The 26,925-nt window shown below is 34.4% G+C and overlaps 3 protein-coding genes across 6 annotated transcripts; 1 reads left to right on the top strand and 2 right to left on the bottom strand.

Moving 5' to 3' along the window:
- Position 1: 1 nt before the first annotated feature.
- Positions 2-13,633, bottom strand: LOC106138699 (1-acyl-sn-glycerol-3-phosphate acyltransferase alpha). 4 transcript variants are annotated; one of them, XM_013339940.2, is made up of 8 exons: positions 13,528-13,633; positions 8,928-9,046; positions 8,514-8,602; positions 6,807-6,940; positions 5,074-5,252; positions 2,258-2,423; positions 972-1,140; positions 2-172 (listed from the first exon to the last, which is right to left on the bottom strand). In XM_013339940.2, exons 2-7 carry the CDS (start codon positions 9,024-9,026, stop codon positions 977-979), a joined length of 831 nt encoding a protein of 276 aa, XP_013195394.1. In that variant the 5' UTR covers positions 9,027-9,046; positions 13,528-13,633; the 3' UTR covers positions 2-172; positions 972-976. The 4 variants fall into 4 exon arrangements, with proteins under 4 accessions (XP_013195394.1, XP_013195393.1, XP_060810633.1 ...); XM_013339939.2 differs by lacking the exon at positions 13,528-13,633 and adding an exon at positions 12,857-13,199; XM_060954650.1 differs by lacking the exon at positions 13,528-13,633 and adding an exon at positions 12,861-13,199.
- An 886-nt stretch (positions 13,634-14,519) lies between these two features.
- On the bottom strand, positions 14,520-16,313 carry LOC106138665 (leucine-rich repeat-containing protein 57). The gene has a single exon (XM_013339879.2). The coding sequence runs from the start codon at positions 16,038-16,040 to the stop codon at positions 15,324-15,326; it is 717 nt and encodes a 238-aa protein (XP_013195333.1). The 5' UTR covers positions 16,041-16,313; the 3' UTR covers positions 14,520-15,323.
- A 1,283-nt stretch (positions 16,314-17,596) lies between these two features.
- LOC106138726 (metal-response element-binding transcription factor 2) lies at positions 17,597-26,328 on the top strand. The gene is made up of 11 exons (XM_013339985.2): positions 17,597-17,993; positions 19,716-19,925; positions 20,313-20,606; positions 20,763-20,920; positions 21,157-21,252; positions 21,554-21,636; positions 22,481-22,676; positions 23,658-23,825; positions 24,267-24,376; positions 24,455-25,334; positions 25,809-26,328. Exons 1-11 carry the CDS (start codon positions 17,978-17,980, stop codon positions 26,196-26,198), a joined length of 2,601 nt encoding a protein of 866 aa, XP_013195439.2. The 5' UTR covers positions 17,597-17,977; the 3' UTR covers positions 26,199-26,328.
- Positions 26,329-26,925: the final 597 nt, after the last annotated feature.

Raw genomic sequence — 26,925 nt, 5'->3', positions numbered from 1 at the left:
ACAGGATTTAATGTGTTTTATTCAGTTAAGTAAACAAAATTATTTTGTTAAATATATTTATTGTATAAAATATATACACATCTATATAACAAGAACGTCAACCAAAATCACTAAACTTCAGTTTTCTATGTATTTATCACAGCTTTTTTTGGGTAAAGATTTTTTCAAACATCTGGAAAAGAAAGAAACCGTAGTATTATATTCCGTTTTTGTTGAAATCACTGAACAAAGTAATCGTAGGTGGTTACGAAACTTGGTTAAAATCGAAGACCTAAGACATGAAATAGATAAGCCACTAAAATTATTTATATCATTAGCAAGATCATAATAATGACAATTTTCTGCGGCGTTACCAACATTTTAACCTTGTAACAGAAAACTATCGGAAAGAAACAAACTGCTAGGACTTGACCTTACCGTAAAATAAACTACTAATGCTAAATGTTATTTAACCATACTATACCTAATATAAAGATATTATTATATTCAGCATGTGGAACTAATCATGGAATTTTTAAAAATACATTCCTACCTCACCGAGTGGGCCAGTTAAATGCATTTATACAATCTCGTGTCATTATATTTTCTAAATTGAACCAAAATATTTCTCAGGCAGGACCTGTATGCCTTTATTCAGCGGAAGCAACTACTGACATCAAACAAATGATGTATGTGGCCTATCTCTCTACCCTCCGGACAGCGTCCTTGTTCAACGTTGCAGCTTTTTTTGGAGAGGAGTCTGCCTATGACCATGGATATTATATCCATACTAAATTATAAATGCGATGTGTGTTGTCCGTCTTTTTCGTCAAATACTTTACCGATCACCATGAAATTTTGAATAGGTACACACAGTGTCTGGTAAATTGGGTACTTTTAACGCGGGCGAAAGCTAGTACTGTTATGAAGGCAATAAATACCTACTTAATATTTGTAGATATAATCGCTTGGATTTACTGTATAAAACTAACCGTATTTAATCAGCCTTAGCGCGGACGGAACGTCGAGCCAATGTCTCCGCCGTAGTCTTTGTGAACTCTTCCTGCATCCTAGCCTGCGCCTTGTCTACCAGCGACTGGATCTCCTCTTTCGGTACGCCTTCGGTTTCTATCATCGGCAAGATCGTAATTATTATTTCACCTGAAAGTCAATTAATTAAAACTTTAGACGTAAACTAAAAGGAAAACAATAACGTAGTTATGTGAATGTAAATATTTGTATTAATAATTACTTCCACACTTTAAAAAGTAGGTAATTAAAAATATGTTTAAAACTAATGTAACAATGTGATTTGCCTGAGTTTCCACAATTAACTAACCTAGCCCAAGTAAACTGCAAAAACCATTCATTCCAAAATAAACGGAAAGATTTTTTTAGGTTTATTTTCCTTATTCTCATGTCTCTCTTTCCTCATCATAATAATTCATTGCTAGTTATTTGTCATACGATATTCACAGGAGGAGCTGGATTGATATATCTCACTAAAAGAAACCACACGTTAGTTTACATATAATGACTAGGTATCAAATCCAATGTGTGATTCAATAAATATGTGACATGGTAAGTTATCAATACCTCCTTCCTACGAAAAATAAGCAGGTAAGAAGACTCATCGTGATATTGATTCAAACTTCCTGAACTGTATCAGGGAAACAGAACGATTCAATAGGACAAGAACAATCAAATTTTACGATAGGAATGCAAAAAAATATTGAGTTTCAAAAGCGAGTTTGTTAGAACAACTTTAAATCCAATGACACAAAACGGTAACAACCCAATAGTTACATAATGCTAAGATAAGGTAAGCTTAGCGTAATACTTCCGAAATAGCTGATGGAAATTTAGGTTCTTGCAATAAAGCTGTCAAACCGGTTATGTTAAAATCCCTCGCGTGAACTTTAAATCGTGAATGCATTCATTTCCGCTGTCAAATTTCTCCACTACTGGACAGATTACAGAGTTAAAACTTAACAATGATTACATACATCCGTGTGATGAAAACATTTAAAAATTTCAGTCAACTTTATGCTTTGTTACTGAGAGAGAGAGAACAAGGATATACTTATTTCATTTCTCCAAAGTAATTAACTTTCATTTTCCTACAAATATCCAACACATTTTAACTAACAAATATCTAGTGGTAAAAAACAGTAGATACTTAATTTCTCAAAACGTAATGATTTTAATAGCTTAGCATGGAATATACCTACTATAGTTAAGTTTTGTACAAATTCATGAAAAATTGTTTGACACACACCGGAACCAAAACGTTTCCTCTTGGAATCCAGAAAATGGTACTTTGAGACAACGACGGGCAGTATGGGCGCCCTCGCATCCATAGCCACGTGGAAGGCACCCTTTCTGAACGGCAACAGTTTGTCGCCGCCGTGCCGCGTGCCTTCAGGGAACAGCAACAGTTTGCGCTGAAAATAATAAAAAAATAAGTGGACACATAAATAAAAAAAAAAGATTTGATTTGACAAGAAACGAAAACGGTAAAAATATTAAATATGATTATAAATGTCCTTCTTCCTCCAAGCGTTAATCCCGGTTAATCCCTTCTGGAGAGGAGCACAGAGTATGCACCATGACTTTTATATCCTCGATTAGGTAACTCAGGTTTTTACACGTAGCGCCTCCCGTAACCTCTGCAAACTTTTTCCTGCCAAATCGCTTTGTCTAACCTACATAGTACAAGATGAATTAGATGACTATATCCCCGTATGGGTATTTCATTACTAAGTACCTATGTACTCAACGATGTAAAATTAAAATAACTAAGAATTACTTAATCGACTATACTTACCTACCTATCCTAAATAATGGGGGCATAGGGGACAATTATGTGTCAGACGAACAATAGTTTGTGTTTTTATGCTTGACATTCTATGGCAGTTTGTCTTAGCAAATTAATAACAGGATGTTTTAGATAATATATTAAAACTGACAACAAAGGGTCAAAGAACACTACTACACACATTTATGTATTAACATACTTAATTGCCATTCATAAACCTAGGACTTTTGCACACATCATGTCCCTGTAATATATATACATATATATATATAATATATATAAAAATATATAACAAATTACAATTGCCGAAATCTTTTCATATAAATACCTACTCATTAAGATTAATTACTGAGCGTACGTTGACCTACATTTTCCATTTTCAAAACCAAAGCACGATCTCTATGAAAGTTAGGCACCATTGTTTGAATTTGAAATGAGCTACCCACCATGAGTTGGTTCTATTTTCTCACTATTATTACATACCTATGTCCTAGCACTCGATGACGCATTCCTTATTTCGTAATGCTTATCTTCGAACTCAAGGCTAGCTCTGTTTACGTCGACCTGGGGACATTCGTGCTACACAGGATACAAACAATTTATTGACATAAAAATTTAAAATATTGGGTTTAAGTCTGTAAATGTTAACTTTGGTGGGAATTTCCTTTGTTTCCCTTGTCTTCCTTGATTGTTATACGAAACCAGCTCTAAGCACCAGTTTTGCAAGTCGCAACCCTACATAAATGTCCAAAGGTGATCGACGAGATTAGAAAAAAAAATTGTCCATTTGTTTTTTTCTTAGTTTAGGTAATCTATACCAATATTATAAAGCTGATGAGTTTGTTTGTTTGAACGCGCTAATCTCAGAAACTACTGGTTCAAATTAAAAAATTATTTTTGTGTTGAATAGACTATTTATCGAGGAAGGTTTAAGGCTATATAAAATCATGCTGCAACTATAAGTAGCAAAGAAATATTGGAATATGTGAAAAAAACGGGGAAAATTATGTATCCTTGAAGGCTTGATGCCCAAAATAACTATAGGTACGACGCGGACGAAGTCGCAGGCACAGCTAGTTATACAATAAAAGTTAATTTTACAAGTTCAGTTACAATCAAATTAGCATGCGGTTTTTTTCCTGTAGGTAAATCGCAAAATTCTGTCTATATAGTACATGACGCAATAAGTTTGCTCAATCCAGCTAAATAAAGGTAGGTGGTATCTAGGTATGTCTTTATCGTCAAAATAATGTAAATGTGAAGTCAGCCGTTATTTTAGCTGTTTAGCTAATAAATAATACTGATTGCTTCATAAATGTATTAAGGAATATTATTACACATACAATCACTCCCAGGTACCCCAATAGTCCTAATAGATCATCAGTTCCTTGTTATACCTACTTAGGTTAAGCAGTAATATCGTAATTATTGCTTTGCTTCCATAGCTACTCGTAGGTACCTTATTTCTTCTGCCTAGTTAGAATCATCCACAAAAGACATTGAGCATTGTTAAATAGGCAGTATTAATTAATGTTAATTTTATCGAATTAGATATGATTACGACATTGTATGGTCATACTCCTAATTTGCAATTTAAAGTAAATTGGAATCAGCTTATAAGTATACCTACTGAAAATATTCCCGAATTTCGTCGCAGTTTTTACTAACATCTTAGTAGATACTATTATTATTTTAGCAGTCAAGAGTACTTACACCTGCTATTTGCAGTTGCCTTATATTAGAGCCGAAATTTTAATAAGACTTATAAATAATCAATTTCTTCAGCACCACTTTAGAACTATTTCTATTAAAACACAAGAGAACTTAGGTATAATTTACTAGGAGGCAATTAATTATTGAGGCGATTGCATCTAGATATGTTTTTCACATTCACACCTCCACGCCCTTACGGAGTGAAAACGATATGAGTAAAATGAAAATGTAGATAAGTACATAAGTATAGCTAGAGAAAACAAAAGTATATAAATAGGAAATTGAATTAAACATAAGATACTTTTTATCGCGCTATTCCTTTTTTATTTTCATTTAATAATGTTCTTAACGTTCGTCTAGTGGTCATCAGGCCACCACAATCGATAAGAGTTATAAGTCATTTAACGAACCATTTTGAATTGGTTCACCCGCTCATCTCTTGCTGCAGGGCTCGAGTTCCACTTTTCTCTGCTTGTTTCCAATTGCACTTTTTTTTGGCCTGCCCCTTCTACCTGGTCCTGGATATGGATATTCATTATCATTATAAGTATACAATAAGGTACCTTTTGATCTCTCACAGCCTCCGCCTGCTTATTGAGAGCGTCTCGGGCTGACTGCGCCCCGCGGTCTATGAACACCGTGCCCCAGAGCCAGGCCGCCGTGCCGAAGGGCACTAAGTACTGAAGGGACCGTTTGGACACCACCGTGCATCGTTCCATCAGCGGCCATAACACGGCCAATACTGTAAAAATAAGAAAATAAATAAACCTATTGGCCTTATTTTATCAGCTCCTCTTGTTTGTGGTTTGGGTCGTCAGACTTCATCATATTCAATTTACCTAAGCTTTCTGATGGAAATCTACCTACTTATCCCTCTTTCTACTTCGTATACGTATATTTATCAATAAAAGACTTTACGTGATTCTTGCGACATATTAGTAACGCAGCATGATATAAGTAAGTATAAAAATATTACACAACTTATTTTTACGATCTGACTTCCTATTTGCATATCTTCTAAACAAACAACCGCTATGACTTGAAAATTTGAAAGTTTCGCTGTTACCTAATATGCCGTTATATTTCTAATACAAGTACCCACAACACCGACTATTACTAGGTAGGTGAATAAATTATTAAGCGACATATACCTACATATATTATTATATGATGTGTGTACGCTGAGGAAAAACATTGTGAGAAAATTTACGAATTCAGGCAACAGGATTATTACTGATCGAATAGGTATTAGTTAAGTTGCCTTGCAATACGAAGTTTAGATACGGAGGTCAGACGGAAGTCTTCGTGTAAAAACTTGATTTGCCGACTTCAGGAGCGTACTCACACGCGGACTCTGAGCTCCTCGCCAGAGAATACAACCAGACCTAACGGAAGACAGTGGTGATAGTGTAGATACTTATACCAAATTCTGAAAGTGACTTTCACTACCTAGATCTATAAGTACTTTCACCAAGCGTTCTGTAGCAACCAAAATAATATCTACGGCGAGACTAATATTAAATCACAAAGAGGTTGGACTTGTAGGTTAAGAAATAGCTAATTAGTTATTTCAATAACCCGCGACTCATAGATTCGTATACCATGAAAAACACGAGAACCACTGCGCAATTTTTATCGCATTAATCTTTGTGGACTTTAGTCGGTCAGTCTGATGACAAAATAATAATAGACATAGGTATGTACTTAGCAATTAGTCATAGGTAAAAAAGTCATATCCTTATTACCTAAAACTAATAAAAGATAATCTTTGTATACGTATTAGATTCCTTACGTTTTAGTTATTAAACCTTAATGATAGTAATAGGCATATACCTACTTACATCTTCTTAACCAGTGTAGGCAGTACCAAGTACAGTGTTGTCTTGAAGAACAAAGTGAGATGACATGATTAGGTTGTAGATAATTACCCAGTCACGTCTTATGTTTTGTGCTATTCAGGTTTTTAACAATTGCTATGTGACCAATGAAACAAACAGTCGAATAAAAATAACAAACTTTGTAAAAAAAAAAGATTAAGTAGATGTAGTATCTACTTAATCTTTTTTTTTAGTTAATTAAACTTAAAGATCATTATAATTAACGATGATTTGGTTCATCTATTTGCAATGGCGCGCAGAATGGAATTTTACACGCCTGTTTCCCACTGGGGTAGGCAGAGACTAATATGGATTTCCACTAGCTTTTTTCACACATCATTAATCTTTTTGTTCATTCGTATTGGTACTGTACGATTACTCATACGATATTGAAGTTTGTAAAGTATTCTTTGACTCACTGTATAGATCTATTCCACTTTGGTGATTAAGCAGCACGACCGCTCCTCGGGAGTTGTCCACGTTCTCCAGCCCCCTTACTGTCCATCGGATGCCCAGAACCCTCGCCGTAAGCCTCAAAAGCGCTGCTGGTATCCTAACATAAAAATAAACTATTTAAATATAGACAAAATTGGGAAACAAAAATAAAGTGACAGGTTTAACATCTTTAAATTTATTGCTCGTTTTTTATGCTCCTTACAAATCAATATAGGTAAAATGCGAAGAAAATGTCCTATTGTTTTGTTCTGTAGATACCTATTTATTAACCAATACAAAAAAGTCATATCTGATGCATTGATCGAAGTACCTACTGGCTACATATTTTAATGTACAATGATAAAGACCAGCTGAAATATTGTTATTTTCACCTTGTATTGACACGGCATATACATTTATCTTGTATCCGGTTAAAATGTAGTATGCACGATGTAGATCTCATTCCAAAAATAAATACCAACATCGATAATAAGGAAACTTTGGAATATGCATCGGATTTATACTTAATGATAATATAGGTTAATCATTGCTGAAGAAACCAAGATATCTCTTTGAGATATCAATATTGTTTACGTGTCGAGTTAGAATAATTAATATATCTACTTAAATAATTATAATTATTAAATTTATAATTATTTAATTAATACCTACTGGAGTATCGTTTCCCCTAGCAAACATAGTTTTTACCGAATATAATTTCATTAAGTTATGCTGCAATATGTTATTGTATTAGCGAATTCTTAAAAACATTCTGGCATTGGCAACATCTAATTATCAGTGGGAATACTGAAAGTCGCCTCGGTATTCGTAGAACCTAAATCATTACTTTTTTAAACGTATTTTAGCTTTCAGTGAATGTATGTGTAGGATGCCATGTAGGTAGGTAATAAGAAAGAAATGTGTGGGAAGGGAGTTATATTTAGGTAAGTAGTATGTGTTTAAAGAACTATAATTGTCATAAACTCGATTAGAAACATCGAACTCATGGACATCCAAGTTAATTTAACAAATAGGGACCAATAATATTAACTCTAAAATAGAGAGTTGAAGAGATAACCCACTTATTACTTAAGACATCTGTTTATTATGACACTTTTTGGCGAGGCTGCATTATTTTATTATTTTATATATATATAGGTATGCATATTGTAGGTACTATAAGCTGCATTACTGTATATGCATATTGTGGGTACTATAGGCTGCATTATTTTATACACACATACATATAATCACGTCTTTATCCCTTGCGGGATAGACAGAGCCAACAGTCTTAAAAAGACTGATAGGCCACGTTCAGCTGTTTGGCTTAATAGAATTGAGATTCAAATAGTGACAGGTTAGAAGGACGCCTAAAAGAAGAATCCCAAGTTTATTAGCATATCCCTTAGTCGCCTTTTACGACATCCATGTGCCGGGTATATATGCATATTGTAGGTACTATAGGTTGCATTATTTTAAAATTACATTGTGGTTAACTGATTGTTACTTTGGAGTATTTACCTCATTTACTTACATTTTATTTTTAAAGCATGTTTTGAATAAAAGTGAATTACTATTTTAACTAAACCAAATTATAATTATTATTAGTCGTACTCTTTAACTATCAAATAGAAGAGTATATTTAGTTTACAATTATCTGTACCTAAGCTTGATATATAAAATATACTTACAGTGCATTTTTGGGGTCGAAAGGCTTTAACAACATAAGTGGTACTGGAGCTGTCGCGAACACCAGTGACAATACGACGAATAGTGTGAACTGAAAATAAACAAATTTTTATTCAATAGGTAAGGGGACGTAATTGATTCTATGTCATAACATAACTAGTAATAAAAGTACCTATACATGTATTCTGCATTTACTATCAGATACTAATAACTTCGTCTACTACTACATTGTCAAATCGAAATAATATAATACAATAGGAATGCCAGATTGTAGGTAGGTAACTAGAGGAATGGGGTGTCGTCGTCTTGCACTGCACGCACTTTTCTGGGCAGTTCTAAAGCTGAAAAATAAGTCTGCAAATGGATTCTATGCTCTTATATTGTTCGGAAATTGGTTTAAAGTAACTAAAACTCACCTTTATGTAGTACCTGGCGATGGAACTAATCGTGAAAAGTATGATGAGCAGGGCCATCACACAGCCCAAGACTACGTTAATAACATTGAAGACAGACATTTTTCAAACTTTTTCATGCACTGCAACAAAACATTAATTTATTATTGTACTTAAAATTAAAATCCACAGAAATAAAAAAAGTTTACACTTTCATTTAATAATATTAAGATACCTAATATGTTTAACACTCTCAATCATTATGCACTCTTTATTGCCCGACTAAGGCGACGTATTACTGATAAAGTTAGCCTTTGCTCAACGACTCAATTGCAGTTAAAACTTTCAGCTTCAATTCCCGCCACTTTTCTTTATTTTGGCCAATTAAGATCCAACTCGACTGACAAGTATAAAAATTTTGAGTATCATCACACAAAAAATTAAAAATGATGATGTTTAGATTCACAAACTATTGCGAAGAGGTTTTTTACTCTTCACATAATAAAACCAAACTATCATTAGCACCTACCTATTTAAAAAACAAATAAACACTGACAGAACTGCACAATCCAATTGGCATGGTCTTGATGAAGGCTCTCGCAGTACTGGTGAGATAAGCAAATGGCAAAACGGTCGATACCCACTGGCCAGTAACGAACCTAAACTTTGCCCTTATTTGCATGATCTTTATCTCCTATCTAAAGGCATTTACAAAAGTATTTATTGCTTAACGTTAATCCTTATTAACAAAAGTTTAGTTTAGTTTTACACAGACAGGAACCAATTTTTAGATTAATTAAGCTGGAATGGAGATTCCTTCCAAATATTTACAATATTTACAACATTGATTTGTTTTTACACATTAACTAACTGTCCCGGCAAACGTTGTTTTGCCATATAAATAATTTTTAAGTTATTTCTAGTTAAAAAAATGCGTTAAGGGTGGACAACCCTTATCGCTAAGGGGTATGAATAATAGATGTTGGCCGATTCTCAAACCTACTCAATATGCTATAGATATCTCCATAAACTCGCACCTACATTTTTATTATCTATAGAAAAACAGAGGACTGACCAAGTACTAATTAATTATTTTTTTAAGTAGTGTGTAGTGTAGTCAAATTTACACTTAGAACTTACATGATTACGATCACATGCTAATAGATGTGTTTATTTTTAACCATTACCTTTAACTCCCCAGTTTGACAAAACCTTTGGAGACATTTTACGCATTTTATAAATAAACAGACAAAGTTTTAATACTTTCACATATGTACATACACCACGGTTCGTCTTTTCTTCCGAGAATCCGAGGTTAACAGAGCCTGTAGCCGCAAAACTCATATAATAATATGTTTAGCTGGTCCAGCTTAGCTTGAGAGCTCCGAAGATAATGGCAAGGAAGCCCATTGCCTAAAAGAAGAATCTTAAGCCTTGAGCTAAGATTCAATTAAGTAAATCCATTCAAATATGATATTGTAACATTAGTGTCTACCAAGCTTTACGGAATCGTTATCACAAAACTGCGACGGTATCATAATACTATCTGCACAACGTATACGTACGTACAATATTACATTTGTGGATTTGTTTATATCCGGTTATTAATTCATATGCATATGATATAGGTAAGAAAAGAAGGTGTACCATGACATAAACAACATTTGTACAAAAATACTAAATAATAATAGATGAGAGGTAGCATTAATCCGTTTTTATCTGAACCAAACATGTTCATCGGACCACCACTATAAACCACTATAAGAAAGAGACCAAGGAAGAAGTGTACCTTTTGTGCAAAAGTGCATTATTGAAAGGACTGATATGGTTATAAGCATGTGCTCGCCGAGTGTGGGTCACTTGTTTGAGGTGAAAGCGACAACCAGAAATAATTTTTCCATAATATGCTGTCAAAAGTTTAAATTTTCTTTATCCAGGCAAATGTTCCTTAAAGTTCCTTAACGGTAAACGCGTAAGAATTATTGTGATTAATTTTATACAATTGCGAATAATTTAATCCACCTATGCCCTGCATGCTAATCCCCCAGTCCAACTTATCAATGACATCCGTTTAATAATTCATTAGTTTTACACATACCTACTGATTTTTTAAGATAGCTTAACGAAATTAAAATGTTATACAGAGTGATGCAAGTTATCAACAATGTTATAAAGATATCGATGTGATTATTTGCTTCCAATCCAATCGCTTCACGTGCGAAATGAGTCACGTGTATATAAATTTTATAATTATTATTTTATCTACGAGCACTTTACCTACTTAGATAAGTATTTTATTTTATAATGGGTATAAACGTGTGGGGACATATGAGAAACATGGTGCATGGGGTTTCACTACTTGACTTTATGATATTTCAGTAATCCTGGAACAGTAAGTGGTCTTTGATGCTGGTTTTGTTAGGACGCCAACAACGATGAAAGATCAATTAAATATCCGACCCGTTATCAGACCCGTACTAAAGTATCTACCTAAGTTCGAATCCTACTTCAGCCAGTTTTTCAGAGTTGTGTATCGTTTAAATTCAATCTGATTCTCTTACAGTAAGGAATCCCTTGACATTAGGGCGTAATCATTATACAAGCTGCGTTGCGATAGGTACCCCTTTTCTTTTTCACTTATTTTGAGACAGTCCTATGTAGGGAATTAGAATAGTAATACAATTTCACAAAGGCAGACCAAACAGTGTCGAGTAATAACAACAATGGTCATTGGTGAGGTCTGGCAGGAGTCTTCCTAACTGAATAGTGGTTACAGGCGGCCGTGGGTGGGTGGATATAATAGCAAGAACGAATATATGTACTTAGAAATGTACATAGCAATATTAAGTTAAATTTATGGAAGTTCACACAAAGGTAAAATTAAACTACTTATCAGTAAACAGGGGACCGTAGCTACACACCAAGTGATGTTGCATCACTTGCTTTCTTTTTAAAAAATATTATTATGAGAAAAAAAATGCATATTCTTAACTACCTATTTCTGTTGGCAACAAATAAACTCAAAAATTACTAACTGGTTTTGATGAAATTTCGAAAGCTGGACAACTGAAAGCTTTAGTAAGTAGGTATACCTACATATTTTGATAAAGAATGGAACAAAACGGACAACTGGCTTTTGATTTAACCAATTTAGGTAGCTACCTCACAGAGATTAGGTTCAGTGTCGGTACAAAAGAATACCCTAATAAATAAGGTATTGACCTGTGGCTTTGACAATGGCAATTTCTGACATCATGCAATCCGAATGATCAGCAACGGGCTTGCACATGATTCTGATAGCTCTGATAGCCCCGGCTCGAGGGCATTGAGATGCTCACGTAAAAGTCAACTATTTAATTATTACGTATGTACACCTACAAGATATTGTCGGGCTCTGCGACGCAGTGGCAAAGTGCCCTTCCATGAGACATAAGGCCCCAGGTTTGATTGCGAGTAAGGTCAAGATGGAAACTGATCTTTTTTCAGAGTGTCTTGGATGTTTATTTATTATTACCTAATTGGGCGTCTGGACTGGATATTTATTTAATTTTGGTTCGCTTGATAGTAAAAGTATGTACCTACTTAGTTGTTAGGTAATCCTGTGCAAATGGATATATGGTTGCTGTTTTTATAGGCAGAGTTTCAAAAGCAAACCCAGGTGTTAATTAAATTTTTCTTAACTTTTCAAGTTTATCTTCATAAATCGAAAAATTAGAACTTGAGCCGACCTGCAGCCGTTAGTGAAACTGGCAGCTTAGGTATGTTTCTAGCGAGAGTGTTGGCGAAAGTAATCTGATCCAGTGACCCACACCTGTATCGGTATATTAAGGTAACGTATTCGGGGCTTAACTTAATAGGTATTACATATTTTAATATTTTAAATGGACTAACTAAATTGAGACGTACCTAAGTAGTTACCGTCTGTATCACTTTTAAATATTATATTTACTTACAAACCTTACAAATGCAGATCCAGACGGAATGTATTTCCTCAATTAGCAACTATAATAAAACTTTTGTTCTCTTATCGGGAATAACAAGACCTCATACCCAAGTAAAGGTTGTACTTATTTGCACTATAAACTAAATCTAAGTAAGTTGCACATAAATTCGACGGTCTTCTGTTCGATTTTATAAAGACGCGCGATCTTTGTATTTTTAGAGGGCCGTGTAGGCCCACGTCCAGTTTATAGATACTCGGAAATACGATTGACACCGTCACCGCATTGAATAGCACTGAGAGGCACAGAGAGCGGAACACTCGATTCGATTCTCCGACCCATACGATACCTACTGCTTGGCTTGGCCGCCATATTCTGTTGTCAAACTCTTTCCTTATCAGTAAACAAAGTGACTAGCTTATGCGTGCGGCTTCGTTTGCATTGAATCATCAGCCCGCCGCGACCACGGAGGTGTTACATGACAGGTTTAGGGTTCCGTACCATAAAAGTAACACAATAAGTCCACTTATGTCTGGCTATCCGTCTTTGACAGCCAATTGCTAGGAAACAGCTGTAGTACCGAATGATTTAAATTTGGATTACTATGATACTATTATACACAAAACTGCAACTGTAACTCGTAGGTACGTAAATAGCTAAAACCTAATTACTTAGGTATCTACCTATGAATTATTGTGGAAGGAAAATCAATTTTAGAAATGTCATGATAAGATAACTGTTTTAAGTTAAACCAAGAAATAGAGGAAACTAAACATAGCGTTCCAGTTTTAAAATGAGTTAGAACGTTATCGCCCCTAACGACGTTGTAAAGTGATTTTACATAGGTAATCTTTTGACAACAATTTTTTGATAAGCCTCTTTTATGAAATATTGCAAGCCGGGAATAACGTTTGTTTATATCACGACATTAAAATATTTTTTATTTTTTAGGAAAAACAAGTATTATCCAGTGCCTCAGCTAAATAAAATAAAATCGGTGTAGGTAAGCAGGCAGGTAACTAGGTACATGACTTTCACTCTCTTAATGGCGTAGGCCGGATATACGATACTCGTATCACCACACATTTATAGCAGACATGATAAAAGATGGAGCCAGAAGATTTTTGCCTTGTGACTTCGGAGAAGAAGAAACGAAGCCAATCCAAACGATGTCATCTATCAGAAGACATTTACAAGGCGGCGGGCTTTTAGATCAGAAAGGCAGATACGTCGAATAGATCTTAATGATAATCTAAGGAATCCATTAGTTCCTTATGTACAATGAAGGCCAGATTAAAATAAAATAGTTATATAAAATATCGAAATTACTTAAACGTTCTCCGCTGCATTCGGTTTCACGTTTTTTTTGTTCAGAAGGTAAACGCCTAGCGTTTACTTTGCCTCTGGAACATGGTAATAATCCCTATTACACTATCCCTTTTTAATATATAAATGCGAAAGTAAATCTGATACACTTTCACGCCGGAACCACTGAACCGATTTTGATGAAATTTAGTACAGAGATAAAGTTGTCCCTGCGAAGAAACAGGCTTCTGTATTGCGATAAAAGGGGAGATAGAGGTAAAAAAAGGGGATGAAGGATTGTCAGTGAACTTACAACAAACGAAGGCGCCGGGAATAGCTAGTAATTAACAAAATTTAATACAAAATCTCAACAAATCAATGCCATATCGTAGGAAATAATAGAATTCTTGGGTATGTACATAAAACTTTATATTTTTAGGAATATGTTGCGAATTTGTTATATTAAAGACTATAAAATAAATTACTTTCCTAGGTTAGGTTCCTATATGTTATCAATGTTTATTTAAAGCATAACAAATGACTTCAGATGTTTCAGCACTGTAACTTGGATAGCTAGATGATTCTATATAGACTTAATCAATATAAAATTATTTGTATTAATAACTATGTATTCCAAATACTTTAATGTAAATTTATGACCAAAATCACCCATTCGAAATGATTGTTTGCATTAAAAGTAAAAAATTGTATTTGCAATTTTGGCGTCCTCATCTTTTTAATAAAATTACTTACTTAAGTGGCAATAAAAAATATTCTTTATAAATGTATCAAACAAATTATTCTTTGCAATTTAAGGTGTTGTCATGATGAACAAAAGTTAAAGTTATATAACATATGTTTATTACAGGCAATAAAATTTAAAACATATTTAATGATTTTTTTTGTTATTATTTATAATTACATTTATTATAATTATTTTACAGATGCTGAATCCTGATGAAGATACTAATAAAATCTACAAGCTAAAAAATTACCATTCATGTCTCATCTATATCTCAGATAAAATAAATTAAACATTTAAAAATAAAAACTACGTCACATATTTACATAAATTTTCAAAGATATTTTGTGGAAAATTAATTATAAACAGATAACATTTGCTAAATATATTTAGTGCTAAGCTGTAACAATAAATTGTGCAGTACAACCGACATCAAAACATTTTCTTTTTCATTGCTGTGTATCTCTCCGTGTACTCATTGTAGCCCTCCAATGAAGCCAGCTGCTTTGCTTCAAACAGGTTACCGTCTAAGTTGATAGTATGTATCTTGGAATCTCTCAATAAACTCGGCTGGATTGCATCTAAACCCAAACAATTCTCTTCCAATCTCAGGATTTTTAGTCTAGGTGCTTGATGTAAGTCATCACCAAGTGATGATATCTCATTTTGACTTAAATTTAATTCCATAGCAAATAGCTCAAACATGCCACTGGGTATCTCAGTAATCTTGTTATTAGAAAGTTCCACCACTTCCAAATTATGTAGTTTTAACAATTGAAGAGGAAATTCTTTAAATCTATTATTATTTAAGTATACTTGTTTAATATTGCTCAAATTCACGAATCCCTGAGGCAGGGAACAAAGCAAGTTATTTGATACATTCAGTAATTCCAATTTCTTCAGATTAGTTATAGAGTTCGGTAACATCTCTAGTTTATTTGTCTCAAGATTCAATTGCTTTAAATGCTTAAACTTACTTATATCTTCAGGCAAAACAGATATTTTGTTTTTAGATAGATCCAAATTTCTCAGTATGTCAGATAAACCTAGTACTTCTATAGGTACTTCTTTTAGTTTATGATCTGCCAACTGTAAAACACCCGTTTTAGAAGCAGTCTCATAATGCTGTTTCAATCCCGAATTGCCCATTACATTGGTTATATTAAACTGTAATACAATCTGTAGGTAGTGTTTTACCTGCTACAAAATTTTTAGTATAAATTTTCAATGATTGAACCGAGGACCACTTTTAACTGAATATTATACAATTGTGTAATTAAATATGCATTGATTATATTAAGTGCGGCTTAAATATTGTAAATTCGTTAAAATATCATACTTCGGAATAAAAAAACACGAAAACAAACAAATACTTATTGTTTTAGAATAGAAACACTAATTGGCTCTCCAAAAAAAATGCTGTCATGTGACAATGAAAATAGAGTGACAGCTTTTTGATTTTTTAAATTTTACGGGCATGTCATGTGAAGGGTCAGGTCAAAAGTAGGGATGTGACATTGCTGATAAAAAATCGATTTTTTTATAATCGATTTATTTTTTAAGTATGAAAAATCGATTAACAAATAATCGATTTTTCTTAAGAAAATAATCGATTTTATTATATTGATAGATTTTTTCCTAATTTTTCAATTTATGTCAAAATAAACGCCATATACATTATATCAATAGATTTATTTATTAAAAATAAACAACAGAAACAGCAAGTTCTTATATAATCAACACAAATTAAAGTTTTTAACAATCAAGTTTGAAAAATGAAGTTTCAGCAACGAATAATGAATAAAATATCAACCGAATGTCGGTAAAATACTATTCATCGACTAATTCCATCTAGAGAATGTTTGATTAAATTAATCATCTAAACTGTTTCAAGAGCAAATAAAGAATGCACAGATGGCGTTAATGTAATATTATGGAGCTATGATAGTATTCTTTGGCAGTTCGCGTTCCGGGCTCCAAGCCAGAAGACAAAAACGTAATGTCGGAGTGCATTTATTGTATGATTATAAAAATCGATTTTTAATCGATTATTAATTAAAAAAAAATCAAGTATAAAAATCGATTTTTACTTTTAAAAAATCGATTTTTAATCAATTTTTTCCATAATCGATTTTTTTTTCACATTCCTAGTCAAAAGTGCCCGAAACCGCCGAGCTTGCATGAAGAGAGTTATGAATGTGGATGAAGCAAAGGAAGTATGCAGGGATCGTGGCAAGTGGAAAGAGGTAGTCTCTGCCTACCCCTCCGGGAAAGAGGCGTGAGTTTATGTATGTATGTATGTAAATGCTTAAGCCGGGGACATGCGTACGTACTTTTTAAAAGGACGCATACAATCACGTCTATATTCAATGCGGGGTAGACAGAGCCAACAGGCTTGAAAAGACTGATAGGCCACATTCAGCTGTTTGCCTTAATGAGTTCAGATCCAAATAGTGTCAGGTTACTTAAAGGTTATATCAGTGACCAAGATTTTCAAACATTCATACCAAAGGCCATGTTTTCTTTCTTTCCAGTTTATCTCAGATAGATAGAGAGAAGTGAGGAAATCACTATTGTGATTTCGATTTTTGTTTATTTTAGGTAACTTTTGATTTTGTTAGAATGGCAACATTTGTAACGTTCCAGAACAAGTATTTCTTGTAAGAATTATTTTAATAGATTGCCGCTCCGTTCCAATAGCATACATAAAACAAAGATCAAGCAGACAACAAACTGTTTTTACAAATCCCTGTATTGGCCTGGAATACACACGAGTCAGTATCGAAATCTGGCAGTTTAGTTAATTTTGATTTATTTGGACAAAAATGTGGTTTTATAATTAATTAGTTAATTTAATGAAGTTTGTTTCATCTTATATGCAGTGCGGTAACAAACACATATATTTTTATTAAAATTTACACTATATTTTTATAATAAATTAGTTACCGCGGGAAAACAGTGAAACGTTTGACTTCTATAATGGCCGCAATAGCGCCAATGCTTTTGAGTTTGCTGTTCTAAAATGAAATTTAAGTTAATAATTATGCGGTTATTTATCGTTCCTGAGTTGAGTTATCGTTTTTGAAATGGACATCAACGCTGGTAAGTCTCTTAATACTATAGCATTGTATCTTTTTTACTGATGCTTGCATTGCATCTCCAATTTTTGCAGAAAGATCACTTGTGCTCTGTTCAACGTGTATGCTTTATTCGCTATCAAAAACAATTGATTACTATACTTACGTACGACATAGTTTTCGGTAGTCATTTGACTTTTAGAGAACAAAAACATTTACCCTTCTATATCAAACGATTTTACCACAAATAGCATATTACTAACCATGATCCCTGTAGAAGCCAATTTGATAAGTCACAATTTCCTTAAATAATCCATTGTTATGGGAGTTTACAAATCCTTACACCATGACACTGAACTTGCATAGATTCCAATGTACTAAATGACATTGCATGTAGAAAAGGAGTCTTGATAGCCAAGAAGGTAATACATCAATGATAACAAAAGGCAATTTAATATATTTCATTTGTATGACCTATAGATAGGTAACTAAATAGTGGTGTTAATTTAAAAAATAATAAAGGCAGACTATGGTTTAGATTTTTTATCTAAAAATGTAAAGGTAAGAATTCAAAATGTGCATTACATAGGTTCCAAGTATGGTTCAGAAAAGGTCAAAAATGTGCTAAAAACTATGGCTGAATGGATTGTTGATCTGTCATCTAAAGAAATGCCCACAGATTGTATAGGGATGTTTATGAATCTGTGGGGTTTATTATGTTTGGTGTTTATTCCACTTCTGTTTTTATGTCTGTGGAAAAGCCTTTCAAGTTAGATTGTACCTCCGGCGGCCTGAATACTAAAACAATAGTGGTTTGTACTAATGTAATCCTAGAATGGTAACTTGTTTCAAAATTATTTTAGACTTGCCAAAAATGTGAGAATTCAACAAATTTCAATATGAATATTTACTGACAAATTGGTGATTATACTATGTTGCAAATCTATCTGATCACCATGTTAGAAACTTTTGGCTGTCTCATTTTACATGCTTTGCCCTGCTAACTGCCACTTCAGTAAGCTTATGGTCAACTTTTAGAACAGAATATAATATACCTATTATATGTACCTATTGATACAATATTACACCTATGTATGTAATCTTTAATGCATTATAAACATTCCCTTTTTCTTGCTATTTTTGCCTTCTTACCTGGAATTTTATTGTCAAGTAAGTAAAACAACATATGATTAATAAATTGTACAAGACCTTTCTCATATTAACTTTAAATTTATAATATCATCTTTATACAAATAAGTAAGTTAAAACATACACACAAGTAATTCTATATTTAACAAAATGAAGAGTGCCTGAATCTGGCCATTAGGTACTATACAGTGGAGCCCAACAGGCTTACCAATTTGAAAAAATTAAAGTCATATCTAGATCTGTTTTTGCATCTCTGATACTGATTAAATTAATAGTATGACAATCAATTTTTAATTAAAAGTTTAATGTCCAATACTAGCATGATATAGTGCAAAATTAGAAGCTTTTTCATTTATTGTTTAACATTTAACCTTTATTGACTGCCACAATATAATCTTTTTAATTTTTTTACTCACTGATATGTATATATGTCCATACCTTAGTATTTATAAAAAAGACTAACTAACATTATATTTGAATGTATAAGAACTTTCTACAAATTAATCCAGTAGTTTTCATGGCAATTAAAACCACTTTCAATATTATATTGTAAGGCTTGTTGTGCTTAAAATAAACCCTTTATTTTTCTTTTTTTAAGAGGTCTCAACACAAGCTCTAATAGATGTAATCCTGAGCGACCTTCACAAAACGTTACCACCATGCGCTAGTAAAAAGAATGACAAAAAAGAAGAAGAAACACAGAATGCCATGCCAGACTCTACAACCAACACGGAGAAAAATAATGCAAACCCTTTCCACTGTGGGGATGATGTCCTTGTACCTAATAAAGATGGCAGATATTATTTAGGTAAGTTTCTCATTACTTGAAGTCATGAATTTACATAACAATGACAGGATAAGAAATAGTGTAATAAGGTACGTGTCAACTGAAAGAAAAAATATTGACAGGAATAGAAAAGATAATGCTTAGATGGTTTACATCTTGTGAGAAGATAATTAAAAGTAGGTTGAGTAAAAAAAAAACAAGGAGAGTGTGAATAGAAATATTGGAAATCAGGGATGTCCTAGGGAAAGGTCAGATCAAGAATACTAGTCAGGAATTCAGATGAAGCAAAAAGTATGCAGGAATTGTGAAGAGTGAAAAGATTAAGTTTCTGCCTACCCCTCCGGGAAAGAGGCGTTATGTATATGGATGTATGTTAAATCAGATAATCAAAACAACTTTATTTGATAGGAACAATTGTCGAGCTAAGTACCAGTAATGACAACGATTCATGCGACGTCGGTGCGGGTGTGGCCCAGTGCCTCGTTAAGTTTGGGGATGGAACTCATTCGTGGGCGCCCGTGGCTACGCTCAAGCTGCTTAGCGCTCCGCCGGCCGACGACGGGCGCATCATGTGCGTGGTCTGCAAGCGCCGCGAGGGCCCGGCCGCCAGCCCCGCCACTAACGCCATCATCGCCTGCGACATGTGCGGCCGGGGGTACCACGCCAAATGCCACTCGCCGCCGGTAGAGTGTTGGATCAATGGTGAGTTCCCCAATTTCAACTTTGCAATATATACTTGAAAAATTATAAAATGATATAACATTTAAACTAGGCTAAGAAATCACTGAGTTTCAGTATTTTTATAAAACTTAATTAATGTTTTAATGGAAAATGGATTTTCAATAGAATGTTTTTCAGGAGCGTCATGGCATTGCAAGAGATGTGTGGACCAACGGTACCGGGTAGCGGCTGCCGAGAACCGCGCCTCCAAGCGGTCAGACCTACGCTCAGACGTGTTCAGATTCAAGGGCGGCCCACAGAGGCGGCAGCAGCAGGAGTTAACGCCTCCTTGTGATGTGGGTTAAACACAATTCCAGGCTTAAAAGAAAGTCATAGCTACTTGAACCTCCCATATGTTGGTATTTAAATAGGTACCATAAAACTAAAGTTTGAGATGGTTACTTACATGGGAAGACAAAGACGAGAGAGAGAAAATAATTACTTGGCATTAATATGGATTTCTATGCAGTTTCAAATAAGTACCTTCTCTGCGTTTTCTCAAATACGTGACTACAACCATTTCAATTTACAGACCGCATCCACAACATCGTCGGCGGCTTCAGAAGCAGGGAAAGATCAAGATGAGGCTCACTGTTATTGCGGAGAGAAAAGTGATTGGCTTGCACAGGTAAAGAAATCGCAATTCTAATTTGTATTCATCAAGCTCTTAGATGGTGAAAATAGTGACACTGTTCTACAATTCTTATCTGTCATCTTTATGGACTTACAAGTTTTAACCAAATTACATTTCACCTTCTCATTGCAATATTAAAATTTAGTTTAATACACAACATTAAATCACATAATGAACAGTAACTTTTTATTGATTATATTATTATTATCATGACAGAATTTTCTTATGACATCCATATGAATCCCAATCTTATAAGCCTGCCATTTTCTTATATCTTTCGTTTTATTTCCAACAGATGCTACTATGTTGTCGCTGCTCCCGATGGTTCCACCAAAGATGCGTGTCCAGTTTACAGTATCCATTATATGCTGGTGATAAGTAAGTACTCTTGCAATTACAGCAAGCTCTGAATTCAAATAAAGTTAAAACTGTTTGTAGACTAAACAATCTTAGCTATAAACTAGCTGTGCCCGCTACTTCGTCCGCGTGGAATACTTATACATACATATGGTCACGTCTATATTCCTTGCGGGGTAGACAGAGCCAACAGTCTTGAAAAGACTGAATGGCCATGTTCAGTTATTTGGCCTAATGGTAGAATTGAGATTCAAATAGTGACAGGTTGCTAGCCCATTGCCTAAAAAAGAATCCCAGGTTTGTAAGCCTATCCCTTAGTCGCCTTTTACGACATCCATGGGGAAGAGATGGAGTGGTCCTATTCTTTTTTGTATTGGTGCCAGGCAAATATACTTATTTTGGGCATTATTGAAGCCCTCAAGGATGAATTTTCCCCGTTTTTTTTTACATATTCCATTATATCTTCGCTCCCAATAGTTGCAGCGTGATGATAAATAGCCTAAAGCCTTCCTCGATAAATGGTCTACTAAACACAAAAAAAAAATTTTCAATCTGAACCAGTACTTTCTGAGATTAGCGCGTTCAAACACACAAACTCTTAGGCTTTATAATTATTAGTATAGATTGGCATACTCAAGAAATGAGGTGCGATCTCCGAATATTCTTTGTTAAGAATTTTCAGATGTCGCCTTTTACGACATCTATAGTAAAGAGATGTTATGGTTCAATTGGAGACCTATATATTACTTAGTTTAAAGAAAGTGTTAAAGAAGCATTTTTCCATCCCCATAGAGTTCGTGAATATAGGACATATATAATAAAAATTTTCTGTTGTGCAGTCTCTATAAATAAAAAATGTTTTTAGGTTGTACATATTTGCGTGCGCGGATTGCAACGGAGGGAAGGAATACTTGAGGCGGCTCGAGCTTTGCTGGCGGGACTTGGCCCACCTGGCGCTGTACAACCTCACCGCGTACAATGCACCCAATTATTTCGACCTAGACAATGTGATAATGCCGTACATAATGGACAACTGGCACGCGTTACAGTTACCCGAAAAGGTATAATTTTGTGACAAGATATAAATATGTAATGTTTATACTTTTTCTGTCTGTTTTAGCACGCATGAACTTTGCAACATGAATTTGTATCGCTACGTAAAATTTTTCAAATATCTGGTAATATCTGAATCTAACTAATAATCCTTATAAAAATGAGAAGTACAAGATCCCGCCTACCCCGTATGGTATATAGACGTGGCTTATGTATATAATGTGTGCAAAACCAAAAAACAAGTGTGCACAGGATAAACTTTAGTGTCAAGTTGACAACTAATCTTATATAGAGTTACCTCTTTGTTTGAGATTATGTTTGAGGTGGGTAATATCTGAAGATGTTGAACAGATTTCAAAAATCTTTTGTCATTAGGAAGCTACATAATCCGAGTATGCTATAGGCATACATATTTTCAACAAATTATACAAATTAATCAACATGTATAAAGTAATCCGAGAGAAAGCGTTACCGAAACATTTACCATGCTGGCCACACAGTTGATGTTTATATGCATACAATGTACTACTAAATTATAGGATTTTAGTAGATTTACAAAAAAGTTCGTAACACAATATATATAACTTCTATAATTAAGTAACTGTAAGGTAACAAATATTAAGTAGGTTTACATATATTTAAAAATTATGTAAATTAACAGGTGCATTTTGAGAATTATTACCACACAAGCATATTAATCCTTATGATTAAAAGTTATAAGATATAAGATGATAAAATAAATTTTGTCCATTACAGTAAATCAATCGGATTGATTTTGAAATATAGAGAAATGAAAAAAAGAAGACTACGATCAGCTGATAAGCTTAATGACACATTTGAGATTCAAATAGTGGTAAGTTGCTAGCCCACCGCCTAAAAAAGAAACCCATGTTTATAAGCCTATCCCTTAGTTGCCATTTACGACATCCGTGGGAAAGATATTTTAAAAGTTAAATTATAGATAGTTCTGATAATGTGATCGCGTTTAGATGTGGCGGACACCCGTTAACGAGCGCCGCGAGCGCATCCTGACGGCGTTGACGTCCTCACGCAAGCGCTTCAAGTGCGGCCGCGAGATGAAGAAGCGCGCCACCATCTGGGGGCTGCGCCTGCGACGGCCGCCTCCGCCGCCGCTGCAACTAGCCGCCTTGCAACAGGTACCACTCACATTTGAAACATTTGTTTTGTTTCCGTCAACCACTTTGAACGTTGCTTATTGAAAGGGGGACTGGATATCTGATTATCATTCCAAATAATTAGTAAAAACAGTGAGTTAAAATTTTACCTACCGGTACGTCATGCTGGTTTTTTACATTTATTTTTATTTTATGTTAAGCATGTTCATAAATTACTATGGATTGGATATGATTTACTTTATATCCTTTAAATATGAAACGCGATTTACCAGGCACCCTGTATTAGTATGCTAGACTACATAGTTACATACTTGTCGTCTGTATAAAAGAACGTTCGGTTTTTGGTCCCATTTGTATTGCTACACCAAGAAATTTTCCTCATTGCCCTTTTATTCTTTGACCATTTATCAATTTATAATGAACACAATCAATATTTTTCTGATATCCTAATATTTGTTGTAGATGAAGAAAGGAGATCCATTGACTGACGAATTAGTAAGAACCTACGCCCCCAGACTGCGCTTTCTGTCACGGGCATCGTCGCCGCAATCTCACTCGCCTATTGATGATAGGTAATTATCTTTATCAGTACCACAGTGCACAACTACTTTATAGCAAAACTCTGAAATAATGTACAATTGATGTTTCAGTTCACAACCATCTAGTAGTAACAATGATAAAAGTTCCTATAAACGTCACAATCAACAAATGATTGTACCCATCGATGGCCACTGGTTGAATTTAATGATGGGAAAACGGTTCCATGAAAACCTTAATTCCAATTCTAACTCCGAGAATGATTCAACTAGTTCCTACGAGTCTGTCAAGCCCACTGAGAACGAGGAACAGAACTCGCCCTCAGTATCCACGTCCACCGCTAAAAAGTCTGATGCCAAAGATGATAATTTAGATAAAACACAAGTAAATGAAAGTGAAGTTAATGAAGCTATACCACTATGTGAAGACCCTCAAGTGCCATCGCTCGAAACGTCGCTAGTTCCATGCTCTGTAAAGTTAGATAAAATACCAAAAGATATAAATGGAAGTGATAATACTAGCAACATCAACATTAACACGCATTCAACCCGAATAGCTACAATGAATTTAGAAATATCTAAGCTATCAACTAAAAATATTATTGAACATTCCAAGATAATGTCACTACAACACATGGATAAAATAATACCTTATAGCAGCAACTTTTACCATGACATGGAGTCCTCTGGGGATGAGACATCGAGCCGAGGCACACTAGATGTCATTATACCACCATTAAAAGACTTTCAAGGGAAAAATAACCCATTTCTAATGCAACACACTTCAAAAATATCTCTCTTGGGAAATGTGAATAACAAAAAATTAAACAAATATTACTCGAGGTTTTCATTACCTTCTCAATTTAATCCCATGATGGGCCCTATGATTAGACCATTGAAAAGAAAACTTTGTGAAAAGGATATTGTTGTAGGTCCAAATGGCGAAGTAAAACGTAGAAAATTTAGGCGACCGAGAAAATACTTGCAGATGCAGGTGAGTATTCACATTTTAATTTATATTAATAATATACAATATGTCAAAAATACCATATCTTTTCCGCGAATGTCATGTTAAGATACTTGTGTAAAAATTTTACTGGTGAAATAATAGTTAATCAATCTAAATTTTACACTGTAATTTATGGCAACAATTTCATGTCAATTATCTTTGTAGCTCGATCAGCGCTTAGACGACGTCGTCACTTTCTATTGTAAAATAATTGATACATTTTTAAGAAGAGTGTTTCTTATAATTTGAACTTGAGACTCTGGTGTACATGTGATATCATCATCTTTAAGGATCAGCCTGTGTTTTTGTTACAAATTGTATATATTGTCTGAGATTGTCGTTTGGCCAGTATATCAGTTAAAGCTTATTATACCTGAACATTTCCTATTAAGATTATACTACAGAATGTCAATTCATTGCTGTTATGAAATTAATGATGTAAATTATTTTATCTTACAGTTAAACAAGTCATGTCCCCTACCTGAAGAAAAGAAACCTGTTCCGCCCCAAGCTACTAATGGAGAACTCCCTCCTCCGAGCGCTCGCAACAATAACGTAAAGTTTCACGGTAGAAGACTGAGACAACGACAGGAGAAAAACTATTACGAAAATGCGCGTCGCAACACAAACAATAATAATTCGAGCAACAACAACAGCGTGAAGAGTTTGCAATTGAGTCCCCACAAGATAAACAATAGTGTTACAGAAGCCGCCGCGCAGCAGCTATCGGCGTTGAAGTCTAGCGTGCAGTCGTACTTCCGCGCCGGACAAACCTTCAGCGTGCTGGCACGTCGGCACGTGCCCGGCGCACCTCCGGCCTACCTCATCGAGTGGGACTCCAACGCATAGTAGTGCGGCGTTACATGAATTTATTTAAATATACATATTATTCTTATAATATATTTGTAAGTGCTTGTCTGTAGTCTAATTAGTTGTACAGTAAATTCGAGGAATGTGATATATTATTATTCCAATTTGATTTTATCGTTTTATTTATAAATTTCATCTTTCTCGTCGAAAAGCAGCCCAGGACCGCCTATGTAAGTCTGAACCTATCCTTCGTTAAACTAACTAAACAACACAAAATAAATCATAGATGTTTCCCTAGGTGTGTACTAGAAGTCTTCAGAAGCACAAAGAGCTGATAGATGTGAGTGTGGTCTGGCGCACTACCGCAGAATTTTTTGTATTGGTTACTATTTGAAATCCTGTGATAGTAAATTGTGAAATTTTATGAAAACTATAATAGATATATAAATGTGAGAGAGAAATGGGCGGAGAGCCCCCTACTTTTAAGCGCATAACTTGCTTATCCAACCTTCACAATTGTTTGGCATTTTCACTAACTTTGAACGCTTATTCATAGAATTCTGCGGAAGTGGCCCTCAGACCACACGCACATAAATGATAGTTAATATAGGTTGCTTGGTGCGGAAATAAATTGAACTTAGTGACTCACAACAATGTATAACGGAACACTGAACGGGAAGAATCATCAAAATCGGTCCGTTAATTAAAAACAAAGTTGTCATCATTCGAATTCCGTGAACTCAAGGTACAAGAAACTCATACAAGT

The sequence above is a fragment of the Amyelois transitella genome, chromosome 4 (genome assembly GCF_032362555.1).
Source record: "Amyelois transitella isolate CPQ chromosome 4, ilAmyTran1.1, whole genome shotgun sequence".
NCBI classification, from domain to species: Eukaryota; Metazoa; Arthropoda; class Insecta; order Lepidoptera; family Pyralidae; genus Amyelois; species Amyelois transitella.
This window is presented reverse-complemented; position numbering and strand designations above follow the sequence as displayed.

Coding starts and splice junctions, on each gene's coding strand:
- LOC106138699 (XM_013339940.2), bottom strand. CDS start 9,026: ATGTCTGTCTTCAATGTTATTAACGTAGTCTTGGGCTGTGTGATGGCC. Junction 2,424..5,073: donor AGGCTGTGAGAGATCAAAAG/GTACCTTATTGT, acceptor TATTATTTTCAG/CGCAAACTGTTGCTGTTCCC. Junction 1,141..2,257: donor GAGGAAACGTTTTGGTTCCG/GTGTGTGTCAAA, acceptor ATTGACTTTCAG/GTGAAATAATAATTACGATC.
- LOC106138665 (XM_013339879.2), bottom strand. CDS start 16,040: ATGGGCAATTCGGGATTGAAACAGCATTATGAGACTGCTTCTAAAACG.
- LOC106138726 (XM_013339985.2), top strand. Junction 22,677..23,657: donor CGTTACAGTTACCCGAAAAG/GTATAATTTTGT, acceptor GATCGCGTTTAG/ATGTGGCGGACACCCGTTAA. Junction 25,335..25,808: donor GAAAATACTTGCAGATGCAG/GTGAGTATTCAC, acceptor TTTATCTTACAG/TTAAACAAGTCATGTCCCCT.